The sequence below is a fragment of the Numenius arquata genome, chromosome 5 (assembly GCF_964106895.1).
Source record: "Numenius arquata chromosome 5, bNumArq3.hap1.1, whole genome shotgun sequence".
NCBI classification, from domain to species: domain Eukaryota; kingdom Metazoa; phylum Chordata; class Aves; order Charadriiformes; family Scolopacidae; genus Numenius; species Numenius arquata.
Genome location: NC_133580.1, coordinates 32,289,564 through 32,310,616, shown reverse-complemented (window position 1 = coordinate 32,310,616; position 21,053 = coordinate 32,289,564). Strand labels below are relative to the sequence as shown.

The 21,053-nt window shown below is 41.3% G+C and overlaps 1 protein-coding gene across 1 annotated transcript in view; it reads left to right on the top strand.

The window, feature by feature from the left end:
- The first annotated feature begins 10,371 nt into the window (after positions 1–10,371).
- The window catches only part of METAP1 (methionyl aminopeptidase 1), a 29,311-nt gene continuing 18,629 nt past the window's right edge, over positions 10,372–21,053 (top strand). Inside the window, exons 1-2 of the mRNA XM_074148025.1 lie at positions 10,372–10,549; positions 20,660–20,711. Coding sequence (XP_074004126.1) covers positions 10,436–10,549; positions 20,660–20,711 — 166 coding nt within the window. The 5' untranslated portion in view covers positions 10,372–10,435. The remainder of the gene's footprint in view (positions 10,550–20,659; positions 20,712–21,053) is intronic.

The window sequence follows — 21,053 nt, the reverse complement described above, 5'->3', positions numbered from 1 at the left end:
GGATGTATGTGGCCTTGAGAACAGGGTGGCCTAAGGCAGGGATGTAATAAATACGGACGTTGTCTGACAAACAGATGGTAGCAAGAAGATCATTAGTTTTAATGATCAATTAAGCAGTTAGAATGTTTTGCCAACATGAAAAGTGAGCCAAAGGACAGATGAAGAAGACGAAGATTGAGGAAGAAATGACCCTCACTCAAAATGAGGACCACCAGAAGGCACGAATACGCATGCCCAAAAACTTATTATAATATGTAAATGAATTCTTGGAAAATGTAATGAATATGCTAATGTTTTCTTGGAATTATATAGAATATGTATACCTGTTGTGTATAAATTTGGTTTGACATCATCATTCGGTGCGCACAATAGGAGGAGCTATCCCCTGTGCACCTGGCACCGCGATGAAGAATGCCCGCTTTCTAAAACTTTAAATTGAGTCTTAGAAAGTTTTATCTGTCGGTTTGCGGTAACAATACGGCACTACCAGCTGGGTGCTTCCGTTGTTGGCAAGCGAGGCACAGCAATTCACAACTCTCAGGAACGTCTCTCTGGCACAGAACAATAATTCCGTGTCAAGAATTGTACTCGTCTCTAAGGACATGTCTGTACCAGGGCTGCAGGGGCACTGCGTGGCTCAAGGACGGCTCCAGACGCTGTCAGCTCCCACCCTGCTGAGCGCGTGGGACGCTGCCGTCCTAAGCCCCTCTGGCAGCTGAAGGCACTGCGAGGCTCACCTGGGCACCCTGTCCTCTGGCCAAGTGTCTACCGCCTGGTGGGCCACGGAACATCTTGGGTTTTATCTGCTGTCACACCTGCACGCAAACTGCCACGAGGACGTGTCCTCTTCCCTTGGTCAGGACGCGTCTGAAAGCAGAGGGGCAGGCTTACATTCAGCATTTGTGCATCAGCAACAACTCTAAAGCTAGTTTACTAAGAAAGCTCTTTCTGGGAGAGAAATCACTTCTGTTCCTATTTGCTCAGAAGACAGTACCTCAAACTACAGAATCCTGAGAGGTGGAGCCCTCTCAAAGGGAGGAAAAGACAAAGATAGAAGGGCTGCTATTTTAAAACCAAGAGGCCTTGACACTGCTGATGTTCTGCTCCGCTGTTTCAGCTGTCTCAGACTCTTTTCACCACCAGTTAGAATTGTATTTCTGATCATAATAACCACAGGGGTTGCAGCAGTCACATTTCCCCCAGCCCTTGGCCCTCGATTAAATGAATTAGAAGTTCTGAGAAATTTATTCCAGCCACTATGGAAGAAAACTATTGCTTTGCTGTGTGCAAATAGCAGGGTGCAGCCCTGCAGAAGTCAAGTACAAAATGAGACCTACCACAGCTGAAATTTTTTATGGTTCCACAGGAGATTGGGAGGCTGCAAAGGATATCTGAATTGCCACAGCACTCCTAATTTACCAAAAGGGACTAAAAGTAAATGGAGCTATTATAAGAAGTAAGATCTTGAAGCAGTATAGTGGAGCCCATATTTTAGATTGCTGTTCATGAACAAAAATGATGTCCGATCAGGTGAACAGGAGAAATACAGCAGTGTGAGAGGGATAACAGTGTGTTTGAGCTCCAAGCTGGCTCCACGAGAAAAGGCTGCAGCAGTGCAGAATTCCTGTGAACCTCCAGAGAGAGGCATTTCATTTTCCTTCTGAAATGTTCCTGTCACAGAATGTCTGGTAGGGGATCTGCACACATCCATTCTGCTCTACCTGCTAAAGAGTTCGTTAGCAAGCAGAGTGTTTTCTGGCTTTGAGACCAGGTTCATTCCTGCATATTCATGCAGAATCCCTTCTTCAGGGTGACCTAGAAATGGAGGCACAGCATGAGGAACAGAGAGTTTGCAATTATACTGGTTAAAATGCTTTCAATTCCCCCTAGAAATCTACCCTTTAAAGCTCTCTCCCTTGAAATCACTTTCCAGAGTCAGGACAGTATTGCTGATCTCGTAACAGAAAGGAAGTAAGAAATTACATTCCTGAGAACAGAGGAAATTAAGGGAGGTGACAGAGGGATTGAGATGTTTTTAGTTTTAAAGGAACCAGGTATCTATGGAAGGTGTTGGCAAGAGGTGAGAGAAAGAGCTGTTTAGGGAAGAAACTTGTGATTGGAGCTAAATGCTTCAGATGCTTCAGACAGGTGTGCATTCCCTTATCTGCCCAAAGAAGATGAGTTATCCCTTGGAAATGCACCTAAGACTATATAAACCACTTTTCTCCACATGTAGGCTGACTCTTCAGGGAATTCAGTACATTCGTAAAGCAGAATTTCCCTCTACAAAAGTTCATGTTGACTCTTCCAAGTAGATCATATTTATCTGAGTGTCCACTAGTTCTACTGTCCACCATATTTTCTATTGATTTGCCAGGGAGAGAGAGGAGACTTCCTGCCCACAGCCCATCAGGCACCCTGTCTTCCATGGAACTCTTTTTATAAACTGACATCCCATTTGTCGTCCAGCAGACACCGGGCATCGATACACTTTTAGAGCTATAGTTACACACACCTGTTAGCAATTTTCATCTGGTCCTAGTGGTTTCTTACTGTTCATTTTATCAGTTTCATCAATTCTCTCTTCAAAATCCCTTCCACTTCCAGGATATCCACTGGTGAGCACTGATTCAAATAGTTTATGAAGTTCTCTGCAATGGCCTTGTTTTCTTTGAGTACCCCTCTAAGTACCATGGTTATCGTTTAGTCCAGCAGACTTCTGGAAGGCTTCTTGTTCCTAAGGACTGAAGAAAGATTTATTATTAGCTTTGATTCCTTTCAGGGGGAGACAATCTAACTGTTTTCTTACATATAATCTGCAGGAATACGTGGGGGTTTTCCTATTTTTTTTCTTTTCAGTATTACTTCATCTTTTTTTAAAGAAACTTTCTTGTTTCTAATAGCCTCCTTTAGCCTGTTGTTTACCTGTGCTGTCTCTCTTTTGCCCATTTTCAAGCCTTCGTTAATAATCTGAGTGTGTATAAACCTTAAGTTTCTAAAACATGCATCTTAAAATAGCTTCCTTACTGCCTCTGAAAAATTAATTTAGCTGCACTTTTAAAGTTACTTTTTAACAAACTCTCTCATTTTTACATAGTTCCTCTTTTCAAAACTGAGGACAAATTTGGTGAATTTTTTGGCTGCTGCTGCTCCTGTAATGATACTGCAGCAAAGTATGTTAAGGCGGTTGTCAGAGAATGGCTCTTCAAACATGAGATTTCAAACCAGATCCTGAACACTACTTGGGGTGAAGTCAAAAGCTGTCTGTCTTCTTGTGGGCTTTCTAACAAGCTGTTCCATGAAAGAGACACTGAAAATGTCTAAAACGACAATCTCTGTGTTATATCTAGGTGTAGCATTTGTACAATCTACACACAAGCAACAAAATCTCCCATCCTGCTGTATTTTCTGCCCTTCCTGGTCAGCTTGATCCTCCTTGGCATTTCACTATTAGTAAACCAGACCCAATATTGGGTTGGTTAATTCTGGAAGAAGTCACTAATTATTTGTACTCCTCTAAAATCTCCCTCTTTAGGCTTGACATGTTAAACTACGCAGATATTATTTGATTTCTAATAAGTTGGACAAATGGATTTGATTTGTATAATGGCTTTTTCAAAACCAAAATGGTTTTAAGGGGAGGTGAACTTCTTGTCACTCTGAAATCTGGCCAACACAGACTAAAATGTTGCCTGGCTTATCAACTCCTACAGGGGCTGTGGTACTGTGAGACTGTTACTGGTAGAATGTTTATAGAGGTGCAAGTAAATCCACATCCACAGATACGCTGTGCCAGCAGAAAAAGCTCTGGGAAGGGTTTATGGTACTCAGGCAAAGGGCTTTGCTTCAGGACAGAATTTTTATAGGACTCCAGACAGGGGATGGATATGTGAATGTTTTAATAAAAAGTATCTACACAATCCTGAAGAGAGACCGTAGTTTCCAAACCAACACGGTGGTATCAGGTATTGTATTTGTTGTTTCATTACTACTAGGAGATAGAATAAAGCTGCCTTCTACTATATTTGTTTGTAGATCATTGAATGGCCATGGGTTATAAAGAAAATGTATTGGAACAGTAAATTCTCTGCTGCATTTTTTTCTGCCATGTTACTGTTATGATTTGATTTTTATTTAACAAAGACAGAGGGTTCAATAAAGTAATGTTTTATCTGACATCTCTAAAGGAAAACACAATGAAAATATATTTAAATTCTTAACCTTTTATAATATTGTTTTATAAAATATATAGCAAAAAAGTTTTCAAAATAAAAAAAAAGGGCCATATTGTTCTACTCGTAAAACAAATTAAGATGGAACCTATTTCTCCCTATGCTGTATAATGCTAAACCACATTATGACGGCAAAATAAGAACATAATCTATTAGGTTTGTACATTCAGAAAGTACATCAATACATGCAGAAGCATTATTGTTTGTCCAGTAACATACTCTTTATTTTATCTATTTTATCAAATTTGGTTCCTAGTAATTCTTTACAGACTGTTTAATGTGAATACAGAAATTAATAAACCTTCCTATTTATTTTCCTAATATGTTGCCAGATGGATCTGATATTCCATTTTACTTGTTTGGCAACTACACACGTTCTTCAACTGCCTGTTTTAATCCTGCCTTTAAGTCTCTTAACATAAATAAAGATAATCCATCCAGAATCCTCTTCCTCTCTGATCATTTTATCTTCAGCTTCTTCTGCGTTTAACTTTACATTTTCATTCTCAAAGAACCAAATGTACAGACCTACATTTTAGAGCTTTAAATGTCATTTTACTGGGAAGAACTGTGAATGAGTGTTAACGACCAAATGATACTGAATATCATATAGCATTTGGCTGGATTCTCAATTTTCTTATGCATTACAGGGATAACAGCATAAAGTCCCCTATAAGACAGGTATGCTTACTAACAGTGTTTAATAAGACAGATGAATGTATCACATCTGAGTTCCGAACATGACTTACCCTATTACCGCAGAAAAAGGAAGTAAGCATGTATTGTGATTTGGTACATGTTCTTCTTCTGAGTTACAGAGGCACAAAGCCTCTAAAGAAGACATCAGAAGTTATCCAACAACTTGTAATAGCAATGAGAGGATTACAAGCAACAGTAATCTTTTCTTTGAGTCACTGACACACATAAGCAAGATCCTCAGAAGTGGTGTGGCTGCCTTGCAAGTGACATCATCTTCAAACTAACTAAAAGGAAAATCAAGATAGAAGGCAAAGAGGTATCAGAGATACATCCATAAAATCACACCTTTTGAAGTTATAGTGGAAAAAGAGAAGGGTCTGAAGTAAAGAAATGTTGCATATCTCTTCTTCAGTAATTGCTAGGAACATCTGTTTCATTCTGCAAAGTGCAGCATCAAAATCAGAGGTATGCAAGTGTAAGCTCTAACTGATCTGCACACCTGCCTCTCACTGATTTCATTGGAAATGGAACAGATCACTCGCATCAGCAATAGAAGACTTTTAGAATCATTGTGGTTTATGTGATTAAAAAATCTGATCATCTTAGTTTGATTTTGAAACCTGAAAATAAAAGGAATTTTTAATGTCTCATAGTATTGCCCATGATATCTAAAGTAGAAACAAAATGCTGTTAGTATTCTACTAATAGTGTGAGTACTACTAACTGTTAGTATTAAGTCTATTTTTTTACGGCCTTGATTTTGATGACAAAAAACGAGTGAGATCCCTGTTGATATCAGTAACATTCCCATTGAATTCACTGGGCCAGAACTTCACTCTGTGAATTCCGTTGTGTTTCCATAGCAAAGAATAAAAATTTTTATAACCTGAAGACACATTCATGGAGTCTTTCAAATATCACAAGCAGTGGAGTTTCTCTCTTTAAAGCTTGCAACTTATTGGTTAAATAGGAATGCTTTTTATAAAATTCCATTTTGCTTAAAAAGATGCAGCTTGTTTTGCTTTGTTCTTGTCCCATAGATAAACTACCAACTTGCTATGCATAAATTGGAAAATGCTAAGATTCTTAAGAATCGTTCTTAAATCAGCAGAAATTTTGATCCACTGTATTAATACATACGCTGCAAGAGGCAGTGCAGCTTGAACAAACAAAACAAAACAAAAGAATGTGCAGGATCTTCCTTTCCCCCACTACTAGAGAAAGCACACTTGGAATTAGCTTTGAGTAAGCCTGCTCCAGTCTGAACTGTGGCTGTAGCCAGCCTTTCAGTAGTTTAGTCTGTGTGTCCACCAATGGAAGGAATAAGAGCGATGCAGGAGCTTACAATACATAGCAAGCTCTTTTGACTTGTAGAATTAGACACACTTTGAAATCCCACATCATTTTTCTTTAAAGAGGAAAAATGGAGACAGGTATCTCTTTAATGCAACTCTGTTCATTTATGAAGTTTATGAAGCCTTTTTTTTTTTCCTCTGGCCATAGCAAGACTATTTTGCTTTGACTACAGGTTTGTCTTTTCTTCTGGGTACTGTTTCCTACAAGGGCTCTCTTTCACTCTTATTTTTTAAGATCATGCTACATATATTTTGTGGCCAGCTTTGAGACGTTTTCTTTGTGTGCATCTGTAATGGTTTAGAGTTTCTCTTTTTTTACACTCACGTACAGACACAAAACCTACATAACTGTTGCAGTTGGTACAAGAATCTCACTAAGTGCATGTACCATCTGGCCAAGCCATAATAGTGCACATTTGCATGTGGTGTAGCTCCTGGGTGGTATTTTTGCATTGTTTCAGCTATCGCTAAACAAAGAGGCATTTAATTGTGTTGTCAATGAGCCTGAACAGAAGACAGCTACTACACCCAAGAGCTTCACTGGGAAAGTGCGATTGCCCAGCCCCCACCACTGCAATGTACAGAAGCAAAGCCAGGAGGGGGAATATGAGCTAAGGCACTCTCTTAATTAAGGAATGTCAAATTCACTGACCATTTTCTTCCTAACTAGCAGCTGTCTTAGCTGCCAGCTGCTCTAGCTTTTTTGCAGCAGCTATCTGACCCATGAGACATTGCTGACCTCTCCTTCTGCCCTTGTTTGCTAACCCCATGCGCCCCCAGCCTTGCAGCACTTTGGAGAAGTTGGGAGGACAGCAGGAATACAGCACTGACATAAATCAAGGTCCATGAATGGGCTACAAAATTTCTGACTCGCGCGCCACGGTGTGTGTTTGTCTGTGACACAGGGAGGACAGGCAGCTAGAAAGTGACATGAAAAGCCTGACAGAGAAAAAGGAGCTCCACTCAGGGAAGGTCATCACAAAGGTCAGTGAACTTCCCTGGTGAGAATGAGTGTGCCACCAGATAATGGGAAATGGCAGTGGATGGACCTCCGGGAGGCGTGAATCAGTTCACTTACCAAATCAGAAAATCAAGGGCAAATTGGAAAACAAAATCATTGAAATGCCATAGAATCCACATAACTTTTACTATGGGGATGATAATAATAGGGCTGTTTAAACCTAAAAACCATCACAACAACAATAAAAAAAAAAAATCGTAGGTCAAAACTTTCAGTTAGTTACTCTAGGTTGATCTGCAAAAGCAGTCTGTGTTCTTTCCAAACACCGAGGAGGACACATAAGCAAGTTTGTTAATTCCTCAGTTAGGGGCTTCATTGTTCTTTAAATTACATATAGTTTTTGATTGTTTAATTAATATATGCATCCTTGGCTTCTCCAAGTAAGCAGGGAAACAGCATGCTTTTATTTTGCACTTCAGAAATGCAGCAAATAAATGAAAATGTGTAACAGAAGGAACCCTGTCTACTTGTTAGAAATCCTCTTTTTTTCCTAATGTGCATCATTATCAACCACTACAAAATGAGCACAAACATATACTGACGTTGTCCCAGTAAGGATACTGAAAGATACAAATAGGAATAAATTGTAAAGTTATACTCAGACATGAAATTAAATGTGAATTAAATCCTCATAAAATTACTTAGTAAAGTACGCTAAATTATTAATGATGATTATACTGAAATCGCACCAAGAAGCAGATGATGACATTTCAGCAGAAGACACTGGACTAGATCAACCAGTACGTTTCAGGTTTTTTATACCATGTCAGCAACACCAAGGACTCATAAACTCTGCTTCACCAGGTAAATGATGTCTACAGCTCTGCAGAGTTCTTCAAATGGCACAGAGTGGCAACTAAAGTGTACAAAGGTACCTGTCCTGTGTTGCTTGATAGCTCAATTTGTTGGTTACTTGGAAAAGGAGTGTGATATTTCATGGGCTGTACACGATACAGTACTTGCTAGCAACAGGGATCATTTTAAAAGTGATTCTGACTGTTCAGAACATTTTGCTTTAAGAAGGTTAAACCCTGCCTTCAATAATAACTTGCATTTGGAATATGTAAAATCATAGTCTGTGAATGTGCCTTTTAAATATATTTCATGATGCTGGTTGGCAATTGGTTGCCTCTCTTCAGAATCTGGACCTAAATGCCGTTACAGCATGAGCTGCATGCATCAATCAATATGTAGCTACTTTCACTCAAAGAAAATAATAGTTGTCATCTTTGTATTTACAAGCAACCTAGAAACGTTTCCTAATTGACTCTCACAGTATTCTCTCTCTACGAACAATCTACGAACAATAGTGGATACAAGTACTATCAACACTAGAGAAATGAAGGTGAGAGAACTGTCAGAAAGACAGCTGCCCACCTGCAATTCCACTTCAGTAATAGCATAGCATCAAATTCCTTCCATTGTTTGACCACGCTACTGAAAGCGTTTATCACACAACAAACTAAGATCAAATACTTTATTATTTGTTGCATTGGTCCTGTAATTAGCTGGGCTACCTAGCCAGTTTTTACCGCCTACGTTGTCATAAGATAGCAAGTATGTTTATATGAATACACTTACTCTGACAAAAGAACAGGATATATACTTTTCTGTTTTGGAGTTAGTACATGGCAATTTTCACTTAACCTCTAAGCCTAGGAGACATATAATTTTTTTTTTTTATTTTTTTTTTTTTATTAAAGATGCAGCCAGAAAACCACAGGGAATAGAACACAATTGCAGAAAATGCTGAGACCGTAGTTTGGTTTTTGAATCACACTTTCTGAGGGCTTACCTTGATGCCAGGAAACGAGGAGAATATTTTATGTATTAAGAGCAGAATAAGGAGTGGGGTAGTTCCATTGAAGTCAATGACCTTGAAGCAGGAAGAGGGAATCCAATCTTGCCAAGTTTTGACTGAAATCATAGGTTGTGCCTGCCAGCTAGTGGGAAGACAACAGAGATTTAAACAAGGAGTAGAATCCCAGCACTAAGACTGGATCTAGCAAATATGTGCTCTGAAGTCTTTTGCAGCTATTCTTCTACTCAATAGGCATCTCTCCATGTTTTTTTTAAAACCAACTTCTTCTTGACTTATGAACCAGTAAAAATGTCTTGCATTAAGTTAGAGATGTTTTAGTACCATCAATAGCTTTGTCATCAATATTCAGACAACATAAGCACAATTAGCTTTATAGGCACAGGTAGCATTTTTTTGAGACCAACCCATGCAATTGGGAGAAATATAATGTATGTATTATATAGGTACACCCCATCCCTGGAGGTGTTCAAGACCAGGCTGGATGGGGCTTTGAGCAACCTGGTCCAGTGAGAGGTGTCCCTGCCCATGGCAGGGGGGTTGGAACTAAATTATCTTTAAGTTCCTTTCCAACCCAAACCATTCTATGATTAGTCACAGTTATTTTTATTACAGATCACTGGTATCTAATCTTTCTCTTTCCAGGAAGAAAACTAGCATCCTTCCTGTGATAACGCCACTGCAACTCTGCAGCCTGCTTTTCTCATTTTAGTTACGGCCTTACTGAATATTGAATTTGTGGTGGTTGGTTTGGTTGGTTGGTTTTCTTTTCCTTCCAAACGAGAGCTAAAAAAATTAAGTTAAACCATACACACAGACTTACAAGCCAACACCGCACTCCATAATAAGGACGATACGCCTGGGGGGAAACGTTGGGATATGGCCTCTCTGAGGCAAAAAACACGAGAAGACAACGAACTTCCTTCTCCCTGGCAGAGGGAAACACACGTATTTTTAAGCCCACGTTCCAAGGAGATGGGGTGAGAGTCCGGCTCCTCCTCTTTACCTCAGTTATCCCGTCACCTCCAGCTCCCAACTCTCCTCCCTGCCCTCTCCCGGGCGTTATGGCTCCTGAAGGGGCACGAGCGGCTCCAACTGCCGCTTTCCCGCCTCGCCCCGCGTCTGTGGGGAAGGAGGGGCGGGCGGGGAGAGGCGAGGAGGGGAGGAGCGGCGCGGAGCGGCCCTGAGGCCCTGAGGGCCGCTCCGCGCCGCTCCTCCCCTCCTCGCCTCTCCCCGCCCGCCTCAGCCGGCGGCACCTCCGGGCGGCGGCTCCTCCCTCGCCGCGCCGCGCCTGTGGCAGCCCGGCAGCATGGCGGCGGTGGAGACCCGCGTTTGCGAGACGGCCGGCTGCAGCAGCGAGGCCAAGCTGCAGTGTCCGACCTGCCTCAAGCTGGGCATCCAGGGTTCCTACTTCTGCTCTCAGGTGAGGCCTCCCCCCCACAACACACACCGCGCTGCCGGGCTCCGGGCGGGCGGAGGAGCCGGCTCCCCTCGCCTACCCCGGGCCTGGCCCTTGGTGCCCGGGTTTAGCTGCCGGCGGGAGCCCTTCTGCCCCTAATGGCTAGGGGTAATTTGGGATTTTGATTTAATTTCCAGTCGTGGAGGTCGTGAGAGGGTGCGCGGTTTTCCTTCTGCCTGAGGGTTTGGGTGGTCCGCGCCCCCCTTTCATTCCCTAAAAATAAGGGCTTAGTGGGATAAAATGGGCAGTGCTCATCAAATTCCAGCCTGTGCCTTTCTGTGTCTGCATTGGCTCTGGAGTTGCCTGGCTTCGATAAATACTGGGATACTTGTTGCTCTGAAAACAAATTTTCCTGGTTCCTTGAACTAAATAAAAGCTTTTGGGAAAAGGGTTTGGGATTTGGTCCTCTACTTCATTATTGTTTTATATATATATATATATATGGGGTTTTTTTTTTTTAGTATTTTTGAGTATTCTATGGGCCATTCTATTCCATTCCGTTCTTTGGGCCATGCTATGGTATTTTACTCTAAGGGTACCAAACAGGGAGGTTCAGGTTAGGCCAGTTGTCATACAGCCGTCAGCTCCTGTTAAACACATTCTGTAGGCCTCAGCTGTCCTCACTTATTACCACTATAGTGGTAATATAGTTTGGTTCTTAGTTTAAATAAAAAAGGACTGTTTGATGGCTGATGAGTGTTGGGGTTGTGTGGGGTTTTTTTGGCTTTTTTTTTTTTTTAGTACCTTGAAAATTCCCAGTAAAATATATAGCCTAATACTTTGGACTTTTTGTGTGTGTAGCTTCTGTCAACATCAGCAAGGAAGTGCATGTTTAATTCAGGGATTAATGGTGAACTTCAGTGTCAGAATTATAATTCAGGGTAGAATCCCTGAAGTTTTGTAGATAAATTTAACAAAATCATTCAATCGCATCAGCTAGATTACCTTGCTAATGGCACAAATTTTCTTCTGAATCAGGATGTAAACTGATAGTTACGGTTTGCATAAGAGTAGGGGGAAACTTCCCACGTGCATCTAACACACCCACTGCACGGTTTCTGGTAATTTCCCCTGAAATCTCTGGTGCCACATGCTGGGAGTCAATCCTAAATTACATCCACTGCAACTCAAAATTGTTCTGACGATTCCGTCTCTCTGGTTTCCATGGGGTGCTTATAGCTGGTTTGTAGGATTTCCTCTGCGTTTTACTACCCGTTTTGGCATGTCTGATGTAAAACTCATCATAAATGTGCCTTCAGCATATACAAATATTAGTTGGTGATGACAAAACCATTTGTTAGCAGACCAAACAAGCCTATGTGAGAAGACCTAGTAACATCTTCGCTCCCCTCTGTTCCATCCCCAACTCAGCTAATTTTATATAGAATGCAGAGATTCTTATTATCTATATATTAGGTTTTGTTCTTTTGAAGCATCTGCTACTGTTATAAGGTAAAAGGGGAATTACCCAAAACATTTATTAGCTCGTTAAAATAGGCTGGTGGATAACTGACTACATGCTTGTAAAGCTGTCCTGCATAGTAAATAAAATACTGAACTGGGAATCCCAGTCGTCTTATTCCGAGTGACCTTGGGTGTGTTGTTCCTCCTCATTGTCTCGCTGTCCTAATCAGTAAAGTAGGTGAGCATAGTTATTCCCCCTAAGAAAGGGGCGACACGTTACAGAAGGGAGAAGAAAATTAACCGCTGCCTGTTTTCAAGGTGTGCAAAAAATGTCATGTACTGAGAGAAGAGTCCTCCTGTTCAGCCTGCAGCAAGGACCTTCAGCCCTGCTTAGCACCTACAGTGGGGTCCAGCACAGGGCTGCCCTGAGGTTCCAGCTCTCCCCATCATCAGGTGTGTGCAGTGGGTGATGTAGGAGACTCACTGCAGTGCTCCGCTGGTGCCTTGTGAGCACCCTCAGGTCAAATAAGCACATGACAAGTGAAGGACTCTTAAAAGCCAGGAAATTTTCTCTGAACTTCCAGCAGGTTTCAGCTGACAGTACGTGACTGGTTAGCATTTGTGAAGCTTTTCCAGAGTTCTCTCTTTGGTGCTTTTCTTTCCATTGTGGTATTACATGCATAAATAACTGTTAGATAAGCTAGTGAGCGGACCTAGGATGTTATTCCACTTCACAGTGCAGCCTGCGGTATAGCTGGCGTGGTCCTGTTCCCTCCCTCCAAGGATACACACCTCTACTCCTTCCACTAAGCTTGGTGAGCCACTTGTAAGGGTTTTTTGGGTTTTCTTTTAATGGAGGAAACGTGGTTGCATTAATTTTTTTGCTGGTTTAGCTCCCCAAAGTTGTGCGCTGCGGGTTCACAAAGCACCAGTGCTTCAGGAGCGTGCTGCCGAAGAGCATTTGCCTGCTGTGGCCCAGTTTGCTGTAGCTGTAAAATCAACCTGTCGTTAGCTATGGGAATACAGGCGCTTAACCCCGGGGCTGAGGGCAGGATGGGAGCGACAAGCTACCTGGCGCCTCTTTGAGGGGTGAGAGCGTCTTGTAGGGATGCATGGTTGGTTAATTTGCATGCTGGGTTAATTTGCTTGGAAGCCTAAGATGACTTGTTCATACAGCCAAAACTCCAATCACAGCTAAAACCAGCTTTGTAGGAGTTTTTCTCCAATGCTAAGAGTAAACAGTACAAAAGTGTGATCTACTGTAGAAAGGTATGGAGTGATGGCTTTGGATTAAATAGCAACATATAACTTGTTAAGAAAAACTCACGCAGGTGGTATAGGACTGAGAATCTCAGTGTAATGAGGAGACTGAGTAAACATTTTTCCTCACTGCATGTAGAGAACTGAAGTGAACTTTTCAATTAAATTGTATCAAGACAGTGCTTTCCCCGGTGGATTTATTGCTTGTGTTTCTCCTTTCCTTGAGAAAGGGCATTATTCTGGTCATTTGTTTTTTAACCCCTTTCTGCATCAAAAAGAGTATGTCTCAGCAACACGCCCTGAAAATGCTTAGTCTGAAGTAATTTGACATCCTTTGAAATTCTTTTGAGCCAACACTGTTTCTTCTCTGGGTTGTGCACCTCGGAAACTGGGTACAGCTGTTGGATAACAGTTGTGCTTGTGGGTCATGGGTGGAAAGGGGGCCAAGGCAGCTGAGTTCTGGCCAAGCAGGGAGGTTTTGAACTGGTAATGGGCACGGGTTAAAGATGGTTTTTAGAAGTGGAGGAGCTCTGAGGTGGTGTGTTCAACCCCAGCATTACTCTTTTTCTTTCCCTCCCAAGGTGTAACGAGAGGGAATATTCTGCTGAGGGATTCTGTCTGCTATTAACCTTTAATAATACCTTCATTTAGGCTAGTAAATCAGATACTGTCACTGCCAGCTCCCTTCTTTCTGCTGTCTTGCTTTCTCTTTTGTAAAGACTTACTACAGTGTTGCGTGTGTTTATCATCTGGGGACTGAATTACTGTATCTCGCTGTACCTTCTGAATGTGGAAATAACACAGATGCCCAGCATCACACCTCAAGCTTGTTGTTCCTCTTACTAAGATGAATTTGCGATTGTGAAATCTGCCTTTATAGATACACGTCACTCGTGTGTAAATTGTATATAGTGTACATAAACAGTTTGTACACACAATACACAATTGTATACAAAATTTACATTTCTTCTGTGCCTTCTACAAGCTGCTGAATGATGTACAGGGGGAAAGTAGTAACTGTTCTTGAGATGTCTGGTTACCGCTTTTATGTGAGCCTTCTAATTGTAAAGAGATCTCTTATTAACTTTGTGTTGCTTTCATGAAAACTTCCTCTCATACTATTTATATCTGAATAAGTGTCTCGGATGAAACAGAGTAGTCTGTGGTTTTCTGTGGTGTGGACTGGATGCTGGTGTGGATGCATTTCTCTAGTTAAATTCAGAAATACCTCTTTTTTTTTTTTTTTTTTTTTTTTTTTTTGTTACATACTGGAAACATTCCCGTATTGTAAAGTCAGTGGCCTGTACTGCTTTTCTTAACTCCAAAAGGTGGAGGCCACAGATCACTCTCTGAATGGTGGTCCTAACTTACTCAGGAATGGTTGCCCCTTCCTGCTTTGTACGCCCATGTGTTGTCAGTCCCAACGAGGCCCAGGTGTATCAAGTGATCTGGTTATAGAGTCAAAAGCGAGGACCGCGACATGGTGAACCTGCTACATGTGAGCAATGGTTGGACGTGTCTTTGTGGTGTTTGAAGGGAAACTATTTCTCTGAAGCGTACGGTAGGCAGTAGCAGCTCCCTGGCGATGGTGGGTACCTGTTGACGGGGCTTTTGCCATTTGAGGTGGGGCATGACTTGTTAAATTCCAGTGACGGTAAAGAAATGCCGCTCTGTTTTCTCAGTGGGTTTGTATACTGTTTTACTCCTTGCTGGGAGGCACGTTTTTGCTGATAATCAGACCTGGGCCCTTGACAGCTTTGGGTACTCAAGGTCACCAAAATTTGTGAAAAATTGTGGTCCTGAAGATAAGAGTGATGTTGTCCCGTCCCCCACCGTGCTGTTTCCTTTCACCTTCAGTGTGTTGGGGGTGGGGAGCGGGGAACAGTGGACCTGGATGAAACTATTTTTTGTCCTCTCCTGTGTCAGACCGTAGGACATAAGTGCCATATTTCATTCTTGGTTCACTGTTCTTTGCTGTGCCTAAAATAGTCTAGAACCGGCTGCTTGTATCTAGCTGCAATGCATGTGGGTTTCTTTTTGGTATAAATGGCACTCTGCAAATACTGCCTTCTAGAAGGTCTTTTGACAGATTCCCTTAACTAGGAAGATGACATTTTTAATTGCCTATAAATCACCATAAATAGCCGTGTCTGTGGTAAATGCCTGGTTATTGTTGAGGCACAAATGCTGGGCCCTCACAACTTTCTGAAAGTAAAACTTCAGACTCCTATAGGCAGTCTTTCTGAGGTAGTGTTCAGTATACTGAAAGGATGGTCTGCTTTGAATTTCTCTAGTCTGTTTTTCCTTTGCTACTCTCAAAAATCACTTGTATACCTCTGTAAGTCTGAAGAGTTGCAAAACGCAGTCCCTTCCTCAAAGGAAGGGCGCTGTCATGTGGGACCCAGGAATCTTTGGTGAGATCAGGCTTTACCTGAAGGAGAAGGACAACACCGCTGATACCAAGGTGCTGTATGTAGGTGCTTCCCTTGGGTTTGAATCTGAAAACGCATATTCAACTCTCATGAAAAACTGACCAGTCATATACGCTGCTTAGGTGAGTTTGAGAATTTTGTACTGAGTTTTTCAGGCCTGAGGTTATCTCTCTGGGCTTGTACCACACCTGGAAGAATAGGGTTCAGCATGCTAAAGAGAGGCCACAGTTTTATTTTAACATCAAATGTATTAACAGTAGTATTCCTGAACATACTTGTATTTCTGGATAAAGTGTATACAATTATCCGTGTTGTATTAAATGTATATATTGCTGATAATCTGATATTTTTCTTAAGCTAAATGCCATACTTAAGCTTTTTTGCCGTCTGTTTTGCATACCTTCGAGGTGGTTTGATGAAAAACCAGTTCTCATTAAGCAGAACTACATGATCTCAGATTAAGACAATTTTACATTCCAAAGTATGCTTTAAAATTCTATTAAACAAATTGCTCGGAATATTTTTTAGATACAGTGTACTGCTTGGCACTGTTTCCTAGGTGTTTGCCCATTACAATTCAGGGTATAATGACATGCAAAAAGGCAGCCAGTCTGTCCCCGCTGTTTTGATTCTAGCTTTTTTTTTTCTTTTTTTTTTTTTTCTGTGGAATAGGTGTTTTTGGAAATTCGTATCAGTGGGCCTAAATAATGAGCAGAGTGGACGGGGAAGGGTAATTTTGTGGAAACTGGACATGAATTGGAGTTCTTCAGTAACTGTACAGTGGGGTGTTTTTTGTATACCTGCTGATAGCTGTATTTGCAGCATCAAATGCCAGCTTGTGTAAAGCAGCAGTACCCTAAGGTGAAGGGGAGCCTGAAGAGGCGTGTCAGCCGTAAGGCTGGAAATTGCTGATGGAGAGTTAGCAGAGCTAACTTTAAACGAGCTGCTACCTTGCAAAAGGCAGTTCAGAAACAGAATCAATGAGAATGCCTTGAATTCAGCATTGTGGTGCCTGCGTAGCTTCCTGTACGTGGGTAGTTTATTTAAAGCTAGTTTGGTTATGTCTGTACTATACAGAGGTTTGCAGTGCAGTTATATCCTAATCTTGGTTGGTTTAGCACCCTTTTTCTCCTCTGGAATTTGTGGTTGGCTGTGCTTTTCTACCTCTTTATCAGGTTGCATGGATACGTGAACCGAAAGAATAAGAAGCTCCCTGTTATTGCTGTAAAGATGACAATAAACATATGAAAAAAATTCCTTGCTAAGTAGCTCAATAACTGTTATAAAGGGTTTTGGTTTCTGTTGTTCTTTTAATGGCTGATTAAGGGAAAAAAAACATCAACCTAAGGTATTTCATAGTGATCATTGTGTTCGTAGTCAAAATGCACTCTACTGTAAAACAAATTCTGCTATGCTGCATAATTCTGTCAATATTTCAACCTGTACATGGTTGTTGGGCTGAGTCCTTAAGGTAAAAATAATTTAGGGAGATAACATGGCTTCCACGAGGTCATCCAAGAGAAATCTTTCCAGATCTTAATGCTAATTGTGCCTTTGGTTACCTTTTGGCAGATAAATGTACAGATTCTGTTGAACACTGTGTTGAGCTTGTCTCTAAACGCAGAATCAGTGGGATCGGCTTAAGAATGACTTTAACAACATCTCTGGCTTCAAGGTTTAAATGTGTTGATGGCTTCTGTCTAAAGATCACAATTGTATTTTTCTTGCTGATAGAATAGTAGTACCCAACATTGCTCCTAACAAATTGAGGATTACCCCTCCACCCCCCGCCTTTTTTTTGGTCATACATTTGACCTCTCTTCTTGTACAGTTCTCTTCAGTGTTTCCAAGTCTGTTTTGATTGCTATATAAAAACCGCATGCAATAAAAAGAAAAATGCTTTAGGTGAGAAGGATGGGGATATTAGTATCAGACACAGTAATGGATAATGTAATGTCTGAAATGAAATCCTGACTGTCTTCCAAGAAACTTGAAGCCAAATTCATATTATTTCTGTGTACTTTACCCCTGAAGCTAATTAATGTTTTCAAATGTAGCCATGTGAGGTTAACCATATTAAAAAAAAATTTCTTCATTTTAATTTTAGAAGTCACCCTGGATATTTCTTCCTGGATTTTTGTTTTTTTTTATTTAATCATTGAAAATTTTCTGTCCTGATCTGTATATGGCATAGGAACACGGACAAATCATTAGAGGCAGGAATGATAATAGGAAGATTGAAGTAAATGTCTCAGCAGAAGTCTGAGAGGAGAAGGCTCAGCAAAAAGCAGAATTTTCTCCAGAAAATTCTTCAGAAAGTGGCCCAGATGGAGCGAAAGAGTGGCTTTCTTCCATGGCTTGTCAGGAAGTCTGCTGCATAGAAGGTGAGGGTGTTTGCAATATGCAGTGGTACTTTAGTAGTGTTCTGTCGCCAGAGCGATGAGTCTCCAGCCTGTGAGATGACAGCTGCCATGTTCTTATCTGGAATTGCCAAGGCAGAGCTCTGCAGGCATGTGCAATGTAGTGCTTGTGCAGTAAGTTGTTGAATATAAATAGTTTGTGTGTACCCGGTAAGTCCGGTGCTTACAGAAAGCATATGACTGATCCTACACAAAATACATGGGTTGTAGGTGGATGTGCAGCGTATCCTTTGAGTGCCTTCCAAAAGTGGCAGACCAAGGCAGAGATATTAATTGATCATACACCGCATGTGTAATAGCCTGTGCTTACAGAAATGCTTCGGAGTCGCTGTGTGCACTTGCTGCAGTTGATTGATGTGCATAGAGTGCACGGATGTGGGATGTCCCGCTGTACAGCAGCTTGTTTGGAGCTACACTGTAGTAGTTCCGATGGAGCTGCTGGTGCCAGAGGAACTAGAGGGCAAGTAAAATCTGGGAAGCATGTTTGGGAAAACTCAGACATATGGCAGCCTTATGCCGGATCTTCTTAGGTAGGTCGTTTACAGCTGCAGGAAATAAAAAGTCAAAATGGAGCCTGTCAGCTTATGATACTGCCAGTGGTGCAGTGTTTGCCTGGTGTTTTCTGGTTAAGCACCAGCAAAGAGGAAAGACTGTTGGCGTTGGAGAAAGGAATGGCATTGGAGAATACACCCCAAAATTTTGTGGGGAAGGAGAGAATGATCTACAACTAGTAATTACCACAGCTGATGTATGTTTTCATTCCCCAAATGCTCCTTTATATCCCAAGAAGTGAATTGTAGATTTGCAGACTTGGTAGCTGCTCTAAGTCCTTAGTTGTGTAGTCTTTCTTCTGTTGCAGAACAGAGGCCTGGTGTTTAAAAGGTGATTAAAACCATACTGGTGCTTCTAGTGTCCTTGAACTAGGGTTTTTAGCTTTTTTACTTTTTTTTCTTAAAATAGACCTCAGTTGAAACCTGCTCATTTTCTTCCAGCTCTCCAACAGAAACCGGATAGTAGTGCAGTGCAAAGGTCTGTGTGTGCACTGGGTTATAGAAGTGTGACAGTAAAACCTTCCACCGCTTGTTCAAAAAGGCGTTCTCTCTGCTAATCTAAAGCGTTGGTTTCTAAGCCTCTTGTTGCCCAGACCATTACATAGCACCGCAGCATGTGGAGTGCCAGTCCAGAGAATGTGGCGTAGGAAGACAACAAACAGCTGGTTTTGGGTAATGAGGGAAATAGCACACAACAGGGTCTCTTTGCACGTGGGCATACTTGTGCACCACTTTACTGTGGTCTTATGGATACAATTTGATAGCTACTGGTTGCAAGACTAATGAGAAAATGGGGAGATGATGGCTCTACAAGAGTAGACAGTTAAGACTGCTCAATAGCAACTGTGAAGCAGGGGTAGAACGTTGTATGCTGGGCTTAGTTTACAGATCTGTTGTCTTGGACTGGTTGAGTGTTGTATACATTGGGTTGAATCAGTTTTTGGCTCTGGATGGTAGTTTTATGATGATGATTCAGCAGTAGTATTGTCTTTCCTTATAAAGGAAAAGAGTTTGCTTCCTGCCTCTTTCTTCAGAAATTCAGCTGTTATTGTAAATGATTGGAATTAGCTGTTTCCTAATGGTTGTTTTGAGTGCACATAGCTATTGAATTAGACTTTCTTATACATAAGCAAGTAATTTCCTAATTAGCACCTTGAAGGATCACCTTTAATGCTGCCTTGTGCAGCTTTTCTACCTAAATCTTTCCTTATTTCACATCTTTCCTTCATCTTAGTCTTTCTTTATTCTTCTCCAGCTGCCAGCCATTTCCATCTGCCCCTTTGCTGATTCATTGTTCATCGTATGACCTTGTCTATTTGTTCTTGGGAAGAAAAGAAAAAGACAAACTCCTCCTTCACATTCTTTCTTTCCTTCATTTCAATTTCAACTTTCTCTTTTTTTTTCTTTTCCTATTTCCATTCAGTAACCCTCACTCTTCCCCCCCACCCCTTTAATCTTGTTCACTTATTCCCCTGTGATCCCACTGATTGGCCTCTGTTGCTTTCCTGTGCTGGGGAAGGAGGCAGAAAAGACGCAACTAGCAGGAGGAGATGGCTTCTTGTAGGAGCCAAGGGAGGACCATCCTGCCCACTGCAGTGCTGTAAGATCTGGTTTGGAGGTAGACTAGAAGAACTCATCCCTGTGTTTCCATGAACAGCACAATGTTTCAGCCAACCTGGAGCAACCATGGCGTTTGGTTACTCATTAAAATGATAAGGGGACAATATTTAGTAGATAGGATTAGATCAGTGTGTTTCACTGTGATGGGCGCGTCTGTTTGGCTATGCTTTCTGTCTCTTCTGGCTCATAAGCTGTTCAGTGTAGTACTTTCTGTTGTTAAGACTAGCAGTTACAGTAGCATTTCCTGCATGTTGCTGCAAGGGTTAGTAAAACCTGTCTTTTAGTTTTCTTTTAAAATACAGTTGCTTCTCTATCTTGTGGGTATGGCATCTCTGTCCAGAATAATGCTACTTAAAAATACATATATTCTTTTGTTTGCTATTCTAGGAATGCTTTAAGGGAAGCTGGGCCACTCACAAGTTACTACACAAGAAAGCAAGTAAGTACATTTTATTTAACCCAACCTCAACTGTTCTGTGATTCTGTATCTAAAAATGGTATGGATTTTTCCAAGATATCTGGCACTGGATTCAGCATATCTGAAATTTTGTCGAGTTCCTGGTAAAGATGTATGTAAAATTTCAGAGGCAGTGGTACAGAAATCTCTGTTTCTGTTCCCTTTTCTATGTGTATGAAGTATTCCTTGAGCTACATTGCCAGGTATATGAACAGAGAAAGAGGGTTGCTGAAATAAAGGACAAGGAGAATAATAAACCATTATTATAAGGCATTGCCAGGCTTGTTCCATCATAGCATTTTGACGTCTGATGTAGTAAAAGGC